Below are 21,223 nucleotides of genomic sequence, written 5' to 3'. Positions count from 1 at the left end.
GGTCTCAGCCTTATCAGTATTGTTTCAACGGCCACTTGCTTCGCATTCTTTCGTCCGAAACTGTATGCAGGGGGTGATGCGTCTTAATTCTCTGGTTAAGGCGCCCCTAAACCCCTGGGACTTGAACTTGGTTCTGTCGGTGTTACAGAAACAGCCTTTTGAATCAATACGTCAGATTCCTTTGGTCTTGCTGACAAAGAAACTCATTTTTCTGGTAGCCATTTCTTCTGCTAGAAGAGTATCAGAATTAGCAGCTCTTTCCTGTAAAGAGCCTTATTTGATTGTACACAAGGATAGAGTGGTATTGCGCCCTCATCCTAGTTTTTTACCGAAGGTGGTTTCAGATTTTCATCTAAACCAAGACATTGTTCTGCCTTCCTTTTTTCCAGATCCCTGTTCTCCGGAAGAGAGGTCACTACATTCTTTGGATGTAGTAAGAGCAGTCAAGACCTATCTGGAAGCAAATGCTCAGATTCGCAAAACGGATGTTTTGTTCGTGCTGCCAGAAGGTCCCAATAGAGGACAGGCAGCGTCAAAAGCTACCATTTCTAAATGGATTAGACAATTGATTATTCAGGCTTACGGTTTGAAACAGAAGATTCCTCCGTTTCAGATCAAGGCACATTCCACAAGGGCTATTGGTGCTTCTTGGGCAGTGCATCACCAGGCCTCTATGGCTCAGATCTGCAAGGCCGCAACCTGGTCTTCAGTCCATACATTCACCATATTTTATCAGGTGGATGTGAGAAGGCATGAGGATATCGCCTTTGGGCGTAGTGCGCTGCAGACAGCGGTACAGGGTCCTCAGGTCTGATTGCACCCTACTTGGTTGTGATTCCCCCCCCTCAGTTGGCATTGCTTTGGGACATCCCATCAGTTATTACTGTGGCTCTGTGTCCCGTGATGTCCGAGAAAGAAAATAGGATTTTTTTTATAACAGCTTACCTGTAAAATCCTTTTCTTTCGATGGACATCACGGGACACAGAGGGTCCCGCCCCCCTTCTAATACACTTATATTGCTTTGCTACAAAACTGAGGTATCCCTGGAAGGGGAGGGATTATATAGGGGGTTGAACTTCCTGATTAGGGTGTGACCAGTGTCCCATATCTAGTGGTACCTACATAACCCATCAGTTATTACTGTGGCTCTGTGTCCCGTGATGTCCATCGAAAGAAAAGGATTTTACAGGTAAGCTGTTATAAAAAATCCTATTATAATTGCTTTAACATTGACACCACAGATTTGAATCACCATTTGTTTAAAGTGGATGTAAACCCCATTCATGAAATTTGAGCTGGGCACATTTATCTGCAGTGTTTTCTTATCTCTCTTCATAGCCCCCTGGTTTTCTCCTGCTTTGTTCTTCTGTTATCGGCATGATAACTTCTGACAAGTTCTCTGTCAACTGTGATAAAACCAGCCTGAATTTTGTGTTGTGGTGGGTGCTATAAATAGATTAGCAGAGAGCTGGTCTATTCACAGCACAGCTCTGAATGTATCTGTTTGGTAGGAGGTGGATGGAAGGCGCGTGATCAGACGCTTACATCAAGACATGTATGGTTTAATCATGTAAAAACATATAATCTTATAAATAAAGAATCATACAAATACTACATTGCATAAAAACAGGTAACAAAATAGGCACTGGGAAGTTAAAAATGGGGTATGCCCATGTTGAGGCAGGTATTTAAAAAAGGCTGACGCGTTTCGAGGGTAACCTCTTCATCAGAGCCAGGAGAACAGGAGCACAGTCTGTATATGCCGGTAGGCCGACATGTGTACATGGGGAGGAGTGGCTAGTAGGAGGGTATGTCCTGTGATGGATAAATGATTATTCCAAGTTCCATACCAGTCCACGTCCAAGTGTTCTAGGTGGGATATAGATCAGAACAGTATATACCGTACACTACAGACGTAAAATAAATTTACATTGAAAATTGCATTAAAAAAGGTTAGATGTGAAGACTTAAAATAATAGAAAATATATGTATAAAAAAGGTACCATATCAATACAAGGAATTAATGATAGGTAGTAGACATTGAAACACAGAACATGAGATTCTAATTCAAATATATATAGACAAATATATAAAATATATATATATATATATATATATATATATATATATATATATATACACACATATACATACACACACACACACATAGATATATATATATCTATAAAAAGGGGACATAAGTGAATGATGTAGAAAATTCACAGAGAAACGTTGAGAGATATAGCCTCACCACATGGTGTAACCAATTGTGCTTCTGTGCAAACGACATGCGCATGCGTGTGAAGACAACTCTGCCAGCACGTGAATCGCTGTGCAGGAACAAAAGTGTGGATGTATGCCAATGTTCACAGAAAGCACAAATGGGGGCACAGAGATGACCGTGCAGTTGTGCAAAAAAATATAGAAATATTCATATACATAGAAATATATATAAATGTACATATAAAATATACATATATAAAAAATATATATTTATAAAAAGATAAATATATATAGTGCCTACCTATAAACACATATCATGTGCCGATGTAGAAGATGTGTCATAACAGTAGGGTGGGAATATACAGTTTGTGCAGCATGATGGCAGAGAGTGGCGGAAGTGAATACGTTGGAGTATGAGCGTGCAGGGATATAGTGGTGCTGGTGGCCAAAAAGTGGAAGTGGCAGACAGGTGGATTAATGGGGTATCGCACCTACCTATGAATTAAATAAGAATGTATAATAATTGTATTTTCCTTTGCGGTGGTATTTGGCTGTCAGATGTGCCTGTAGTAAAGACATAAGATGAGCAGGGGGAAAAAACAGCGGAGTGTGACCTGAAAGGGGGGGGGGGCTTTAGGACACAGGTGGGTCAGCAGGATAAGGGAGGTACAGAGTTGGTGGGGAGACCTTGTGGCTGACCTATCTCCAGTGGGTGTGTAGAAGCGGCTGCAGTCTGGAAAGGTCCTTCGGGGTGGGGAGCCGTATGATCCTGGAAGTTGAAGGGGGGAGGAGGAGGAGGGAGGAGGTGTCCTTGAGGTAGCTGTAGCCGTGGATGCCTGAACAAGATGCGTCTTGCTGCCTGGGATAGGCAAGTGTTATGATAAGGACGTGCTGGGGGGTTTAAAAGTCTCTGAGGGGCGGGTCAGAGGGCGGGCTAGGAGTAAGTGTAGCCAGTGGGAGGGGGTGGGTGTGGCCCGCCATTGGAACGCACACCAGCGTGTGAGTGGGCGTGGTCGTGCGTTCCAAGAGGTATTGTCGTGACACCTGTCAGCTCACAGGGGAGGGTGGGCTGACAGGGAACTTCCCGTGCATGAGCCGAGCCATCGTAATAGACGGCAGGCTCATGTGGCTCCCATCAGCGAGCCCCTGAGGAGAGCTTAGAGAGGAGGACGGCTCAGAGGAGGGTGGAGGAGTGGTTACAGGCACAGGCAGAGCCCTCTTTAATATTGATTGGACCCTGGGCAAACATTTTCTTTGCCCCCCACCCCACATGCAATTTCGCTCTCAACCTGCTCTGAGACATACAATAAATAGCAGCTAGACTTAAAATCAGTTTACTGTATCAGATCAGGCAGCGATTGCGATTGGTTGCCAGAGGTTACAGCATATCATTACATCTTACTGACTGGTTGCTAGAGGTTACAGCAAACATTAAGGCTCACTGATTAGTTGCTAGAGGTTACAGCACATGATTTCTGCTTATTGATTGGTTGCTAGAGATTACTGTACAGTAATACTGCTCACTATACATATGAATGCCACCTTTATTTACATATCAATGCTATCGGCCTCAACTATTTACATATGAATGCAGCTGTTATTTACATAGGAATTCAGCCTTTATTTACATATGAATGACGGTTATTTACATGTAACCACAGGGTCTGCAGGTGAGTCATCTGTACACAACAATAGGACAGATCTGGGCAGCATTAGTAGCAGCATTTCACACTGAGATATCGGGACACAGCACAGGCCTAAAACTTAAAGGGACAAGGGAATTTCAACTGGGATAGTTGGCAAGTATGAGGCAGCTGCTTTGGGCCCCACAACAATGACAGGGCCCAGGGCAGCTGCCCCTTTTGCCCTGCCTTAAAGACGGCCCTGGGCACAGGGGGAATCTGTGCTCCGTGCACTGGCACACATGACATGCAGGCATCAGGTGCACAGAGCCACACACACACACCCACAAGTGTGCTGGCGGCATATGTGTATAAAGGAGTTAAGAGGCTATTGTTATAACCAATTTTACCATATACAGTGATGTAATGCGAATAAAGCATGACTATGATTTATTTATATTTATAATATATTTATAAGGTAAAACAGTGGTATTACGTAGTAAGCTATATAGGTTGTGTAAAAGCGGCAGAAGTAAATGATGTAGGGGGAGGTGGTGTGCTTAGACTGCGGGGACAGGAGTAGACTGGGTATACCGTACGGAGGAATGATGGTGATGATCAGGAGGGGGGGGGGGCTCAGGCGCGGGAAGGGGAACACAGGTACTGGGGGGGGGGTTGGGGGCTGGGGGGAGGATGACTAGCGGGGGGGGGAGTGGCAAAGCACGGCGGTGATAATTCTGTATTTAGATAGCCCCGTGGATTTCTAAATCTTCACTCATTCCATCGGGAACCATTGACCCAAGAGTGAAAATCCAGAATGATTCTTGATTACAGAGTTTTCTAAATCTCCTCCCATTATCAGCGTCTTTTTTGATGGCTTCAATGCCGAACACTTTCAGGCCTGTTGGGTTGCCATTATGACATTCTCTGAAGTGCCTGGGTACTGAATAGCTGTGGCTTTTTTTAACCTTCATGGACTGATGGTACGTGTTGCTATTGATGATGCTGCATTTATGTTCGCTGAATCTTGTCCTAAGTGGACGTGTTTTGCGCCCAACATACAGAAGGCCGCATGGACAAATTAGACCATAGACTAGATAGGAGGTGCCACAATTAATGAACTGTTTGATTTTGTGGTTCTGGCCGTCGGACCCCATGATTTTTTTTTTTTGCGGTGTGCCATAAAGGCACAGGCTCCACAGTTTTTGGTTCCACACTTGTAGTTGCCCTTTTGATCAAAGATGTATGTCCAATGACCAGTGGGGGTCTTCGTTTGGCTCTGAGGTTTTCGTACTCTGCTTGGAGCTATTAGACTGCTAAGGTCTTTGGATTTTCGAAACACAACTACCGGTTTGGATGGTAGAACTAGGTTGAGGATGGGATCTTGCTTGAGAATGTTCCAATTTTTCTCGATAACTCTCTGTATGTCAAATGCTTTGGTATTATATTGTGTACTGAATCTGATGGAGTTGGAGACATTTCTGTCAGTAGTATGCTTGTTTTGACTTCTTTTGTTGGCCTCCATTGCCATAGTGACTGAGGGATGTTCGTCGTACTGGGTCCAATATTTGTAGAAGGCTTGTTTGATGAGTGATTTTTCATAACCCTTCTCGAGAAATTTATTTTTTAGGATGGACCCTTGTTTTTCATAGTCGCTTCTTTTAGTGCAGGTTTTCTTTAGCCTGCAGAATTGCCCGTAGGGTATGTTGCGGATCCATTTGGGATGGTGGTGGCTTTTGGCATGGAGGTAGGAATTTCCAGCACTAGGTTTGAAATGGGTTTTAGATATAATGCTGCCTTCATCGATTTGCAGGTCTAAATCCAAAAAGACGAGTGATGTGTTGTCGACCACATGGGTAAAGGAGATACCATATGGATTGGAGTTGCAGTGTTCCAGAAATTTGTTTAGATCCATGTGTGATCCGTTCCAAATGATCAGAATATCATCAATGTATCAATGTACCCTCTACACCAGATACATTGATGATATCCTGATCATGACAAACAAGGGTCCATCCTAAAAAATAAATTTCTCGAGAAGGGTTATGAAGATCACTCATCAAACAAGCCTTCTACAAATATTGGACCCAGTACGACGAACATCCCTCAGTCACTATGGCAATGGGGGCCAACAAAAGAAGTCAAAACAAGCATACTACTGACAGAAATGTCTCCAACTCCATCAGATTCAGTACACAATATAATACCAAAGCATTTGACATACAGAGAGTTATCGAGAAAAATTGGAACATTCTCAAGCAAGATCCCATCCTCAACCTAGTTCTACCATCCAAACCGGTAGTTGTGTTTCGAAAATCCAAAGACCTTAGAAGTCTAATAGCTCCAAGCAGAGTACGAAAACCTCAGAGCCAAACGAAGACCCCCACTGGCCATTGGACATCCATCTTTGCTCAGAAGGGCAACTACAAGTGTGGAACCAAAAACTGTGGAGCCTGTGCCTTTATGGCACACCGCAAAAAAGAAATCATGGGGTCCGACGGCCAGAACCACAAAATCAAACAGTTCATTCATTGTGGCACCTCCTATCTAGTCTATGGTCTAATTTGTCCATGCGGCCTTCTGTATGTTGGGCGCACAACGTCCACTTAGGACAAGATTCAGCGAACATAAATGCAGCATCATCAATAGCAACACATGCCATCAGTCCTTGAGAATGTCATAATGGCAACCCAACAGGCCTGAAAGTGTTCAGCATTGAAGCCATCAAAAAAGACGCTGATAATGGGAGGAGATTTAGAAAACTCTGTAAACAAGAATCATTCTGGATTTTCACGCTTGGGTCAATGGTTCCCGATGGAATGAATGAAGATTTAGAAATCCACGGGGCTATCTAAATACAGGATTATCACCGCCATGCTTTGCCACCCCCCCCCAGTCACCCTTTATACCCTGTCTACTCCTGTCCCCGCTGTCTAAGCACACCACCTCTCCCTACATCATTTACTTCTGCTGCTTTTACACAACCTATATAGCTTACTACGTAATACCACTGTTTTACCTTATAAATATATTATAAATATAAATAAATCATAGTCATGCTTTATTCGCATTACATCACTGTATATGGTAAAATTGGTTATAACAATAGCCTCTTAACTCCTTTATACACATATGCCGCCAGCACACTTGTGGGTGTGTGTCTCTGTGCACCTGATGCCTGCATGTCATTTGTGCCAGTGCACGGAGCACAGATTCCCCCTGTGCCTGTAACCACTCCTCCACACTCCTCTGAGCCGTCCTCCTCTCTAGGCTCTCCCCAGGGGCTCGCTGATGGGAGCCACATGAGCCTGCCGTCTATTACGACGGCTCGGCTCATGCATGGGAAGTTCCCTGTCAGCCCACCCTCCCCTGTGAGCTGACAGGTGTCACGACAATACCTCTTGGAACGCACGCCCAGTCACACGCTGGCGTGCGTTCCAATGGCAGGCCACACCCACCCCGCCCACTGGCTACACTTACTCCTAGCCCGCCCTCGGACCCGCCCCTCAGAGACTTTTAAACCCTCCAGCACGTCCTTATCATAACACTTGCCTATCCCAGGCAGCAAGACGCATCTTGTTCAGGCATCCATGGCTACAGCTACCCCAAGGACACCTCCTCCCTCCTCCTCCCCCCTTCAACTTCCAGGATCATACGGCTCTCCACCCCGAAGGACCTTTCCAGACTGCAACCGCTTCTACACACCCACTGGAGATAGGTCAGCCACAAGGTCTCCCCACCAACTCTGTACCTCCCTTATCCTGCTGACCCACCTGTGTCCTAAAGCTCATGCATGGGAAGTTCCCTGTCAGCCCACCCTCCCCTGTGAGCTGACAGGTGTCACGACAATACCTCTTGGAACGCACGCCCAGTCACACGCTGGCGTGCGTTCCAATGGCAGGCCACACCCACCCCGCCCACTGGCTACACTTACTCCTAGCCCGCCCTCGGACCCGCCCCTCAGAGACTTTTAAACCCTCCAGCACGTCCTTATCATAACACTTGCCTATCCCAGGCAGCAAGACGCATCTTGTTCAGGCATCCATGGCTACAGCTACCCCAAGGACACCTCCTCCCTCCTCCTCCCCCCTTCAACTTCCAGGATCATACGGCTCTCCACCCCGAAGGACCTTTCCAGACTGCAACCGCTTCTACACACCCACTGGAGATAGGTCAGCCACAAGGTCTCCCCACCAACTCTGTACCTCCCTTATCCTGCTGACCCACCTGTGTCCTAAAGCCCCCCCCCCTTTCAGGTCACACTCCGCTCTTTTTTCCCCCTGCTCATCTTATGTCTTTACTACAGGCACATCTGACAGCCAAATACCACCGCAAAGGAAAATACAATTATTATACATTCTTATTTCATTCATAGGTAGGTGCGATCCCCCATTAATCCACCTGTCTGCCACTTCCACTTTTTGGCCACCAGCACTACTATATCCCTGCACCCTCATACTCCAACGTATTCACTTCCGCCACTCTCTGCCATCATGCTGCACAAACTGTATATTCCCACCCTACTGTTATGACACATCTTCTACATAGGCACATGATATGTGTTTATAGGTAGGCTCTATATATATTTATCTTTTTATATATATATATTTTTTATATATGTATATTTTATATGTAGATTTATATATATTTCTATATATATATATATATATATATATATATATATATATGAATATTTCTATATTTTTTTGCACAACTGCACGGTCATCTCTGTGCCCCCATTTGTGCTTTCTGTGAACATTGGCATACATCCACACTTTTGTTCCTGCACAGCGATTCACGTGCTGGCAGAGTTGTCTTCACACGCATGCGCATGTCGTTTGCACAGAAGCACAACTGGTTACACCATGTAGTGAGGCTATATCTCTCAACATTTCTCTGTGAATTTTCTACATCATTCACTTATGTCCCCTTTTTATATATTTATTGTATGTGTATATATATATATATATATATATATATATATATATATATAATTTGTCTATATATATTTGAATTAGAATCTCATGTTCTGTGTTTCAATGTCTACTACCTATCATTAATTCCTTGTATTGATATGGTACCTTTTTTATACATATATTTTCTATTATTTTAAGTCTTCACATCTGACCTTTTTTAATGCAATTTTCAATGTAAATTTATTTTATGTGTCCAGTCTGTAGTGTACGGTATATACTGTTCTGATCTATATCCCACCTAGAACACCTGGACGTGGACTGGTATGGAACTTGGAATAATCATTTATCCATCACAGGACATACCCTCCTACTAGCCACTCCTCCCCATGTACACATATCAGCCTACCGGCCCATACAGACTGTGCTCCTGTTCTCCTGGCTCTGATGAAGAGGTTACCCTCGAAACGCGTCAGCCTTTTTTAAATACCTGCCTCAACATGGGCATACCCCATTTTTAACTTCCCAGTGCCTATTTTGTTACCTGTTTTTATGCAACATAGTATTTGTATGATTCTATATTTATATGATTATATGTTTGTACATGATTAAACTATACATGTCTTGATGTAAGCGTCTGATCACGCGCCTTCCATCCACCTCCTACCAAACAGTCCTTTCCAGACCACCCCTGGTCAGTTAAGGCAGCGGGACACGCTCCATCATCTCCTCCAGTCCTTCCACTTTCTACAATACTACCCTTTCCTTACAGCAAACGGCCTCACAAGCGCAGGAGTATTTTTCACCATACCTTGTCTACACTCTGAAAGTATCTGCCTATGTGGAGGGGGGTGTATGTCTTTCCTCCAATCAGCTGTCTCCCAGTATAAGCAAAAAATCCACACCCACAGTTCAATCGGGAAGAGAAAAGTCTAACATGATATGCACTTTCTAAACAGTATGTAAAGCTGAAGACAGAAGATATACATGTAAAACTTATGTAGAGAGATTTGTTTCATCCCTGTGTATCATCTGTGGCTGGTGACTTCACTGGGTATATGTGAGGGTTTACATCCACTTTAACTTATGAGGATTGTTCTTTTTGCCTTGTTCATATTTTATTCTGTTAAAGTTGCGTACCGATCCCCAACATTTTGTAGAAAGCCATCTGTTATTTTTGTTGTGTTGGAGTCAAGTAATATGCTTAACTTTCAATTAATTGTAAAATAAATAAATAAAAAATAATTAAAAAAAAAAAATAAAATAATAAAAAATAGTGTAAAGCTGTAAGCAATAGAAAAAAATTACATAAAATTGTAACATAGCAAATAACAAGAGATTAGGACTTCCACCTCTTATTAACAGTCACTTTAATACAAGGACGGAAATAATATGAAAAGTATACCTGAGGGATTCTCTGGGTACAAAAACTGGTGGATACCAAGCACATGCACAAGATGTGTACTGTATAGAACAACTTGTAGGGAAATGTAGATGGTTATTGTGAAATTCGAGCCAGATGGAGGGGACAAGGGACAAATTGGATGCATAACCTCAAAGAGGGGTCTGTTGGCCCTAAGTGGTAAAGGAGCTTGAACTGAATGTTGTCAGGAGAATATTGTATTTCCAGGGGGTCCAGATCTGATTATATTTTTCTGGATTTTTCTCCTGTCACATTTAGGTTTCTGAAAAAAACATTAGAAACCCTATTTTTGAATTCTGCAAAATGGAGTGTTGATGATTGCCATGCTTTTACAATGGTCATTTGTCCACCATAAAAATGGATTGTTGGTGCAGGAATCTGTTTTTGTTTTTTTTGCAGAGGAGCGCCTCAGTAACTGGTTTTATTAACCACGTTAGGTCCACCCTTTAACAGTTTTACTTCTACAGGGTGGCACCTGTGCGCTGGATCATGTATATTTACGTGATCCGACACTTCCGGGTAGGGGGGGCGCACGCATGTGTACCGCTGGTGGCTCGCTTTCGCTGCGATTTCACACATCGGAAGCCGATTGGCAGGTGCGGGGTACTCTATGTCCTCCGGCACACGCCAGTCATCGGACAGAGAAACAGAACTGCCATCTGCCTATGTAAACAAGGCAGATTGTCGTTCTGACAGGAGGGAAGGGATGGAGTTTGTGTCCCTGCAAAGCAGGAAATAAATTCCATCTCTTCCTCTAGTAAAAGCACCTCACACAGTTTAGTAAAACACTGGCTAGGCACACAGTTAACCCTGGTGTTAAATCCTTCCCATCCAGTGTCATTAGTACAGTGACAGTGCCTAATTTTAGCACTGATCATTGTATTAGTGTCACTGGTCCCCAGAAAAGTGTCAATAGTGTCAGAATGTCTACCGCAATATCACAGTCCCACTATAAGTTGCCGATCTCCTCCATTACTAGTACAAGAATAAAATATAAATAAATAAAAATATCCCATAGTTTGTAGATGCTATAACTTTTGCACAAACCAATCAATATACGCTTATTGGGATTTTTTTTTTTACCAAAAATATGTAGCAAAATACATATTGACCTAATTTTATTATTTTCAGTTTTTTTTCTTGGATAGCCAAAAATAAAAAAAATATATATATATTTTGTTTATAGTGCAAAAAAGGAAAAAACACAGGTGCTCGAATACAACCAAAAGAAAGCTTTATTTGTGGGGAGAAAAAAAGGGACATACATTTTATTTGGGTACAGCGTGGCATGACCGTGCAATTGTCAGTTAAAGTATCGCAGTGACGTATTGCAAAAAATGGCCTGGTCATGAAGGGGGGTAAATGATACAGAGGTCAAGTGGTTAAACAAATGTACACACTTTTTATTAATTTGGGAGAATCCTATGTTTTTATAAATGTAGTCTGAATTCTTTAAATATGGTCTTGTAGTGCAGAGGAATTTTGAATATGATGAGTCTCTCTAAACTGACACCACAGTGTAAAACCAGCCTAAATGTTTCCACCTCTGTTGCTTACTGGGAAGCAATAATATACCTCCTTCCTGTTAACCATTGTCAGTATTGGTAATGAATTCTTCAAACAATTTAAGCTGATTGTATGATTGTAGTTACTGTAGAATTGTTTATACCGTGTCTAACAAAGCACAGGTGAACATATTGGAATAGCACTTCCTCTTGCAAAGGAACTTTTAATGACCATGATCTTTTAAAGCTGAATTTGAGGTATGGATTTGTTGGTTTTTATTGCATAGTTACCTTGGTCCAGCTTGGACCAATCAGGTGTGCATATGCCCCATACCTGGGGACTGCTGGGGAAGCAGTGAATTATTCCACTACTATTCCACCACTACAACAGTGATTGTTGCCGACTTCTGGGTCTTGTGTAGTAGCTGTCCTGCTTATAGCAACCACAGGAGTCCTCCTCTACGCACTGATGCCAAAAACAAAAGGCCTTGCATTTTTTTCAATTAATGCAAAGCACTCTATTTTTTTGGCCAGGTGAGGATTGTGAAGTTACCATCCCGCCTGTCTGCCCCATCCAATCAGTGAATGCGTTTATTGAGAAAAATGCAAAGCGCTTTGTGAATGGTGCCTATGCTTTGCATGCAGTCCCCTATGGTTACTATGCAGCAGGGCAGCTGCTCTCTCCAGCATGTGACCTGTAATTCATCAGTGCTCACTGTAGTAGCGCCAACTACTACAGTGATTCTCTGCTTGCACAGTGGTCCCAGAGGTATGGAATATGCATCTTTACATTGGTCCAAGCTGAATCAAAGTAGCTATGTGATAAGCTCCATGCCTGGAATTCAGCTTTAACAGTCTCACATACAGTGCTCATAAGTTTACATACCGTGGCAGAATTTATGATTTCTTGGCCATTTTTCAGAGGATATGAATAACACAAAAAATTTCTTTCACTCATGGTTAGTGTTTGGCTGAAGCCATTTATTATCAATCAACTGTGTTTACTCTTTTTAAATCATAATGGCAACAGAAACTACCCAAATATTACCCTGATCAGAAATTTACATATCCTGGTGATTTTGGCCTGATAACATGCACACAAGTTGACACAAAGGGGTTTGAATGGCTATTAAAGGTAACCATCCTCACCTGTGATCTGTTTGCTTGTAATTAGTGTGTGTGTATAAAAGGTCAGTGCGTTTCTGGACTCCTGACAGACCCTTGCATCTTTCATCCAGTGCTGCACTGACGTTTCTGGATTCTGAGTCATGGGGAAAGCAAAAAAATTGTCAAAGGATCTTCGGGAAAAGGTAGTTGAACTGTATAAAACAGGAAAGGGATATAAAAAGATATCACAGGAATTAAGAATGCCAATCAGCAGTGTTCAAACTTTAATCGGGAAGTGGAAAATGAGGGGTTCTGTTTGAAACCAAACCACGGTCAGGTAGAACAACTAGAGTTTCAGCCACAACTGCCAGGAAAATTGTTGTGAATGCAAAGAAAAACCCACAAATCCCTTCAGGTGAAATACAGGACTCTATGAAAACATGTGGTGTGGCTGTTTCAAGATGCATAATAAGTAGGCACTTGAAGAAAGATGGGCTGCATGGTCGAGTCGCCAGAAGAAGGCCATTACTACGCAAATGCCAAAAAGTATCCCGCTTACAATACGCCAAACATTAGAGAGACAAGCCTCAAACCTTCTGGCACAAAGTCATTTGGAGTGATGAGACCAAAATGAAGCTTTTTGGCCACAGCACAACCATAAACGCTACATTTGGAGAGGAGTCAACAAGGCCTATGATGAAAGGTACATCATTCCTACTGCGAAACAAGGAGGTGGATCGCTGTTGTTTTGGGGATGTGTGAGCTACAAAGGCACAGGAAATTTGGTCAAAATTAATGGCAAGATGAATGCAGCATGTTATCAAAAAATACTGGAGGGAACATTTGCATTCATCAGCCAGGAAGCTACGCATGGGACGTACTTGGACATTCCAACATGACAATGATCCAAAACACAAGGCCAAGTCCACCTGTCATTGGCTACAGCAGAATAAAGTGAAGGTTTACTCTGGGGACATCTCAAACGTGCAGTTCATGCAAGACAGCCCAAGAATTTACAGGAACTGGGGGATTTTTGCCAAGAGGAATGGGCAGCTTTACCATCTCAGAGGATAAAGAGCCTCATCCACAAATACCACAAAAGACTTCAAGCTGTCATTGATGTTAAAGAGGGCAATACACAGTATTAAGAACTGAGGTATTAAACTTTTGATCACAGTCATTTGGGTAGTTTCTGTTGCCATTAGGATTTAAAAAGAGTAAACGCAGTTGATTGATAAGAAATGGCTTCAGCCAAACACTAACCATGAGTGAAAGAAAAGTTTTTGTGTCATCATTCATATTCTCTGAAAAATGGCCAAGAAATCATAAATTCTGCCAGGGTATGTAAACTCGTGAGCACAACTGTAAGTCCCCAGTCTCTTGGCTTCCAGTCTGCACCATCCCCTTTAGCATGTCTGCAGTCTCTCACCCTCTCCTTTAGTATGTCTGCACTTTCTGACAGTCATCTGTAGCATTACCTAGACTGAATCATTTGTGCAGCCCTTTAGTGCTTTCATGGGCCCCCGATACCTCGTAAGCTGACAACCACTAACATGTTTTTCCCTCTTAAGCTTATTTAAATAGATCCTTCAGCTCAATTGTTTGCGAGTAGGAAACACATTCTATCAGAATGATGGATCTTTTGCTCTACTATTACAACAGGACAACTAAATATGAACATCAAGCAGGATCACCTCTGTTGTCAATGTGATTCCCTCAAAGGAAATGTGACCTGTGTGTACTGCAGAATATGCAGGGATCGCTGAAAGTCTTTGCTAAAGTGCATATCATTACTACATTTATAAAGTGAAGCGCTTGTAGAACCAACAGTTCAGTTTGAAGAGTTTTCTATATAAGTAGGCTTATTCGGTAGCCTCCTGCACTAGGAGAAAAATGCAGTTCCTGTTGGTCTCCCTTCCCAAGTTCATTCTGATTGAATGCTAGGGGTTACAGCTCCTAGCAATTTGTACCTTGCACTTTTTTTAATGAATAAGCCCAATAGTGGATGGTAGTGTACCTCAGAGTTGTAGCTCAGCCTTTGCCATCAGCCGTATTTGTCTGACACGCTTGTCTAGCGATTTAAATTTTTTAAAGCTCATATTGTCTGATTTTGTACTATGCCATGGTGTGATGATACCTGCCTCATGGAAATAGCAGAGGAATGATGAATGAATGACTGAGACATGAAGGTTGAGAAAGAAGCTAAATTGCAGCAATGTTTTAAGAGGAGCAAATGAACGCAAATATTTTAATATATGGAAAAAAACATGAGTGTTTTTTTATATAAATTGTAGCTGGTTTTATTTTTTTTTCTACTTCTACTACTAATCACACAGCATCAGTTAGGTCTGTTTTTGTAAACATATGTCCTTTATTCCTAGGAACACAAGGTACTTCTAACAGGAACCCCACTACAAAACACAGTGGAGGAACTCTTTAGCCTGCTGCACTTCCTGGAGCCTCTGCGCTTTCCCTCAGAGACTACCTTCATGCAGGAGTTTGGAGACCTCAAGACCGAGGAGCAGGTACCTCCTGATGACCTAAATTTACCTGTTCTGTTATTTCACTTACATTTTCATGTAAAATCTTGGAAATCTGGACCTGGAGTGCAACTGGTGATAATACTTTGTGATTTGGTCAAGCTGTTAGGAGGAAATTGTCATGTATTTGTGACACAATAGAGGTAATTTGTTTTTTGTTTCTTAAAGGTTCAGAAACTTCAGGCTATTCTTAAACCAATGATGCTTCGGCGACTTAAAGAAGATGTGGAGAAAAAATTGGCCCCTAAACAGGAAACCATTATAGAGGTCGAACTGACGAACATCCAGAAGAAATATTATAGGGCCATTCTGGAGAAGAACTTTGCCTTCTTGTCTAAAGGGGCTGGGCAAGCAAATGTTCCCAACCTAGTAAACACCATGATGGAACTGCGTAAATGTTGTAACCACCCATATCTCATCAAAGGTAAGGTTCCCTTGACTTCCCTGTGCTCTGTGTGGAAAGAGATATGCAGCGAACAGTCCAGAAATCAGCGTTTATAAGATTCTGACTCTTTAACCACTTTCCGTCCGTGGTACATTATAAACACCCTCAGACGGTAAGGGTGATATCTTGAGATATCATCTTTTAGGGCCGGTGATTCTGCACAAAGTAAAAGAAGTGGCTAATGAGCCGCTGGGTTACTTTTACAGGCGGCAGAAGGCAGATAAACCCCCCCCCCCGCTGCCACCTTAACCAGGCTCTCCCGTGCAATCCGAGAGCCTGGCAAGGATGCGGCCAGCGGGATCCGGCTCTAGGCATGCAGTGAGAGGAACGTATGTTGTTCCTCCCACTGTGTGATGTCAGAAACCGGAAGCAACGAGGATTTTGTCACTTGCTGTTTCGGGTCTCTGTTTACCATGGCTGTTATCGGCCAGGGAAGAAGCCAATCAAACTGATCTATGTCTGATTGCTGCATTGGAAGCCAGAGGAGAGATTTGGGGTCTACTAGACCTCAGATCTCTCCATAAGGAGGACTTGTCATTACCAGTGTTATTACAAGGGATGTTGTTAATCCCTTGTAATAGCAATAAAGTTGATCAAAAAAAAAAGTTAGTGTTACATTTTTTTTTTTTTAATAATAATTTTAAAAAATTTTAAAGCGGCCCCGTGCTCACGCGCAAATGTGATCGCACATGTAGAGCCCTGCGTGCATATTTAATCCTGACCGCACCACACATGTCACCAGGAACATCAGAGTAAGATCAATAATTTTAGCGTAAGATCTTCTTTGTAACTCTAAACTGGTAATTTGTACAGGTTTTTAAAGCGTTGCCTATGGATATATTTTTAGGTGCCGTAATGTGTTGCCGTTCCACAGGTGGGCGCAATTTTAAAGTATGACATGTTTGGTATCTGCGTGACATCTTCTTTTTTTATTCTACCTAACAATTGTGTATTATATTGTGTTTTTGTGCAGTAAAATCTATTTACGTTTTTAAAAACGGCTGCGCAAATATTGTGTGACATAAAAATATGCAATGCCCACCATTTTATTCTCCTATGCCCTTTGCTAAAAAATTCATTCATTCATATTCATTTAAATTGATGATATGAATTAAAAAGTCGAAAAAAATAAAATTATATATAAATATTTTTTAAAAACTGTCATTTTCGGTTTTCGGCCAAGTGCATCCTGCATTTTCATTTTCGGCACCAAAATTTCCATTCGGTGCACCTCTAATACTAACGTTAGCAGAGTACGGATCACCTTTTTGGTGGCCAAGGAGTCTACCAATCCCAAACGACGTATTTCAATACACAGCCTTATAAAAGGTGTCGTAATTTCTTGAATACATTGTGTAACTTCCTTCTAAAACTGTTGCATAGCTGTGCATTTCCTAAATGTGTATGAAAACTGCCCTAGAAGAAGTGCACCACCAGCAGCTGGATGACTGAGTGGGAAAGATCCTAGCCAGTCTGGCAGGAGTGAGGTGCATTCTGTGTAAGAATTGGTACTGTTTGATTTGGTCTCTAGTCAACGGCAATTTAGAGAAAGTAACCTCCCAGAGATCATCTCAATCATCGTCATCCATTTGAGGAAAGTCCGTCACCCATGCATTTCTGCAAGGCGCGACGGCCTCAATGGTATCTATACGCAATTGTTTGTATATAGTAGATAGAGCCTCAACTAAATGATCATCTTGGAGCAAGGCCTCCAAATCCCCCATTTGATCAACTGAAAACAACAGATCCAAATTGGGCATTGTAGGCATGGCAAAATTGCAAGTAGTCAAACAGATGTGAATTGGGTAAATGATGCAAGGATTTCATAATATCAAATTGAAGGAGTACACCGTTCTGCACTACATCACCAACCTTTTTAACACCAAACTTGGTACATGTACTAGGGTCTGGATAATTGTGGAAATTAGGCAGTTGTGGGTTCCTCCACAATGGTGTGTATGGGGAAGTTTCCTGGTTTCCTGGCCCTGACAGTAGCATGCATAGATGCAGTAAGAGGGTAACCCCCAACAACAAACCAGCGATGGGCAAAGACTAATTGGTCCGCCAGGAAGTACCATGAAAAATTAGAGACTGCCAACAGTCTGTGCAATTATTCACTTGTGTTCTCTCATTGTCTAAGCACACATGTAAGCTCAATGTCATGCTGTAAGGCTCCCATAAAGGCTGAAGACTCATGCTTATGCTCATGGCTGATAAGACGCCCTGGGTTAATGAAAGGCAAAACTATCAATCAACAAAGCCTCTAGTTTTCTGTGATGTAATCTTTGTTTTATAGCAGTATGTTTTAGTTGTCTTTGTTTTAACTATTATTAGCATTGAGCTTAGGCAGGAGATGGGATGGGTACTTAAACCCTAACCCTAAAAGTAGATAAAGATAAATAATGAAAAAATAGGAAATTGGGGTGTAGTTTATTGAGCATAAGGAATGGTTGAAATGTGAAAGAAAGGAGATCCTTGGAGAATAATTTTCAGCTTATGGGGAATATTAAAAGAGCACTAATACTGAATGAGCGGCACCCAGCCTGGAAGACACATCACCAGCCTGTTCCACTCACAATTGTAGGAACCCACAGAGATTGCCCAAAGGCAGGACTCCCCTCCCACCATCTTCCAAGACATCAGTAAACCAGTGACATGGAAGCAGACGGTAACAAAACAATCCTTTTCATATATCAAACAAGTGTCCAACATGCCCAATTTCCATGGCTTTGGAGATCAAGCATACACTTGCTGCAGCAATATCGTATTTTAGAGAAGACATCTGCGCCATTGCCTCAAGGCTTCAGCAAGCAGAGTAGCAGGCAAACTACAGGGCCAGCAAATTCATAAACTACAAGTTACTTCTACATTACACAGCAAGCACCTGCTTGAGATGCAAAATCATCTAGAGGTCTTGGATAAGAGGCCACAGGAGAAACCTTAAAATCCACAGGGTACCTGAAATGACAGACCTGGAATCAAAGTGGCCCTGCAAATCCATATTTTTTAATCTCCTTGACCATCTGCATAAATTGCCTATTGAGCTGAAAAGATTACTGGGGCCACATCAGAGACTGAGATGTATCATGAGACATTATGTGCTATGTTGTAAGCTACCAGTTTAAAGAAAAGGTCCCTAATCAAGCTCACTTCACCTTCAGTGGCTCCGCAATAGAAATATTCCAGAATCTCTCTAATATTGCTGGCTGCCCGATCTTTGATCCCACCTTACGGGAATACCTTTTTTACTGTTTCTTATCTGGACCATACAACTAACCTCAGGGCATTGGAAGATTTAAAGTAGAACTTTACCCATAACAACTTGATAAAAAATTATTTTCTTTAACAGGGAATATACGTTCCACATTGATGCTATCAAAATTAGTGCGTGCTGTTAATTGGAGGCTGCCATTTTGCTAAAACACAGAGCTCCCGAACAGTAGTAAATCATAAAGCGAAACTAAATAATTGATTTAACAATTTCAAAAAAAGTTACATTCCTGGAATGCTGGGATTGCTAACTGTCACGTTTCCTTGTGTCCCCAACCAAACTGTCAAACCATCAAATGGCTGGTGTCATAATGGACTGCACCATGGCAGTTGCAGATCAAACAAAAGCAGCTTCCTTGGCAGTAAAGGATAGGAGGGTTTAATTCCACTTTAAGGCTGTCAGTAGATCAGCCTCTACAAACTCAGCAATGCCTAAAAATGATGAGCAACTAAGCATGTGCAGAGCAAGGTGAGGCAGTATATTACTGGATTTTAAACAATATAGACACTTATTTTCAATGTTTTACATGGCTATACCTGCAAAAGCCTGAAGTGATCTAGCAGGACTTAATTGTCTAACTAAAGTTCAACTTTAATTTCATTCTGTGGGCAACTACCACTGATCTCTGTGCCAGAATGGTACAGTGAATTCCATCCCTCATCACTTGGAAAACCAGCAGGAATAAAGATTATGTTGCCCCAACTTTTCATATTCCTGATATGTGTCTGTTGTACCATGTACTTGTGTTTAAAAAATATCCTGTTCTCTTTGTATTGCTTGTGAATACTTGGTGATTGTACCAGCCCCCCTGCTTTACCATTTCAAATTGGCCACCAGGGTTGCCAATCACCCATGTTTTCTTTAAACTGACAAAACCTGGGAAATTAACTTGCGTAGTAAACTTTTTACTGACGTCCTGAAATATGACAGAAACTCCTATTGTAAACAAAGACAATCAATTTAGACAGTGTAAACATTTATACTCATAACAAATAATCTGCCTGGCTTTATAAATAAAAACTCAAAAAATAGTGACAAAGTGTGAGCATGACTAGGATTATGAAAGACCTGGGACACCCTAGGATAAAACAGAAAAGAAGTTCTGCAGTGTGCTACGCATGCTGTGGCGAATAGTATGCCTGGCCTGATTTTGCCTAACAGTGGGAGGGGCTTAAAGGGGGATCATTTAACCGCTTCAGCCCCGGAAGATTTTACCCCCTTCCTGACCAGAGCGTTTTTTGCGATTCGGCACTGCGTCGCTTTAACTGACAATTGCGCGGTCGTGCGACGTGGCTCCCAAACAAAATTGACGTCCTTTTTTTCCCACAAATAGAGCTTTCTTTTGGTGGTATTTGATCGCCTCTGCGATTTTTATGTTTTCGCTATAAACAATATAAGAGCAACAATTTTGAAAAAAACGAATTATTTTTTACATTTTGCTATAATAAATATCCCCCAAAAATATATAAAAAACCATTTTTTTACCTCAGTTTAGGCCGATCGTATATTTTTGGTAAAAAAAATCGCAGTAAGCGTTGATTGATTGGTTTGCGCAAAAGTTATAGCGTTTACTAAATAGGGGATAGTTTTATAGCATTTTTATAAAAAATGTTTTTTTTTTACTAGAAATGGCGGCGATCAGCGATTTTTATTGTGACTGCGATGTTATGTCGGACATTTTTGACACATTTTTGGGACCATTGTCATTTATACAGCGATCAGTGCGATTAAAAATGCATTGATTACTGTGTAAAGGACACTGGCAGTGAAGGGGTTAACCACTAGGGGGCTGGGGAGGGGTTAAGTGTGTCCTAGGGGAGTGATTTCTAACTGTCAGGGGGATGGACTGGTGTGTGACGTCACTGATCTCTGCTCCCAATGACAGGGAGCAGAGATCGAGTGACACTTGTCACTAGGCAGAATGGGGAGATGCTGTTTACATCAGCATCTCCCCGTTCGTCCTCTCCGGGAGGCGATCGTGGGTATCCCCGCGGCGATCGAGTCCGCGAGACCCGTGACCCGACTCACGGAGCTCCCGGCCGGCGCGCGCGCAATGGTATGGCGGGGAATTCAATTGGACGTACAGGTACGCCCATTTGCCCAGCCGTGCCATTCTGCCGACGTACATCGGCGTGCGCCGTTCTGGAACCGGTTAACAGAATCTTTACCTAGT

General features: G+C 42.2%; 1 protein-coding gene across 5 annotated transcripts in view; it reads left to right on the top strand.

Moving 5' to 3' along the window:
• CHD9 (chromodomain helicase DNA binding protein 9) overlaps window positions 1-21,223 on the top strand; it is a 343,123-nt gene that overhangs the window by 222,796 nt on the left and 99,104 nt on the right. For all 5 annotated transcript variants that reach the window (XM_073604968.1, XM_073604966.1, XM_073604967.1 and 2 more), the window contains 2 exons: window positions 15,176-15,319; window positions 15,503-15,758. In XM_073604968.1, the coding sequence (XP_073461069.1) occupies window positions 15,176-15,319; window positions 15,503-15,758 (400 nt within the window). The remainder of the gene's footprint in view (window positions 1-15,175; window positions 15,320-15,502; window positions 15,759-21,223) is intronic.

Source organism: Aquarana catesbeiana, linkage group LG11 (genome assembly GCF_042186555.1).
Source record: "Aquarana catesbeiana isolate 2022-GZ linkage group LG11, ASM4218655v1, whole genome shotgun sequence".
Classification (NCBI taxonomy): Eukaryota; Metazoa; Chordata; class Amphibia; order Anura; family Ranidae; genus Aquarana; species Aquarana catesbeiana.
This window is presented reverse-complemented; position numbering and strand designations above follow the sequence as displayed.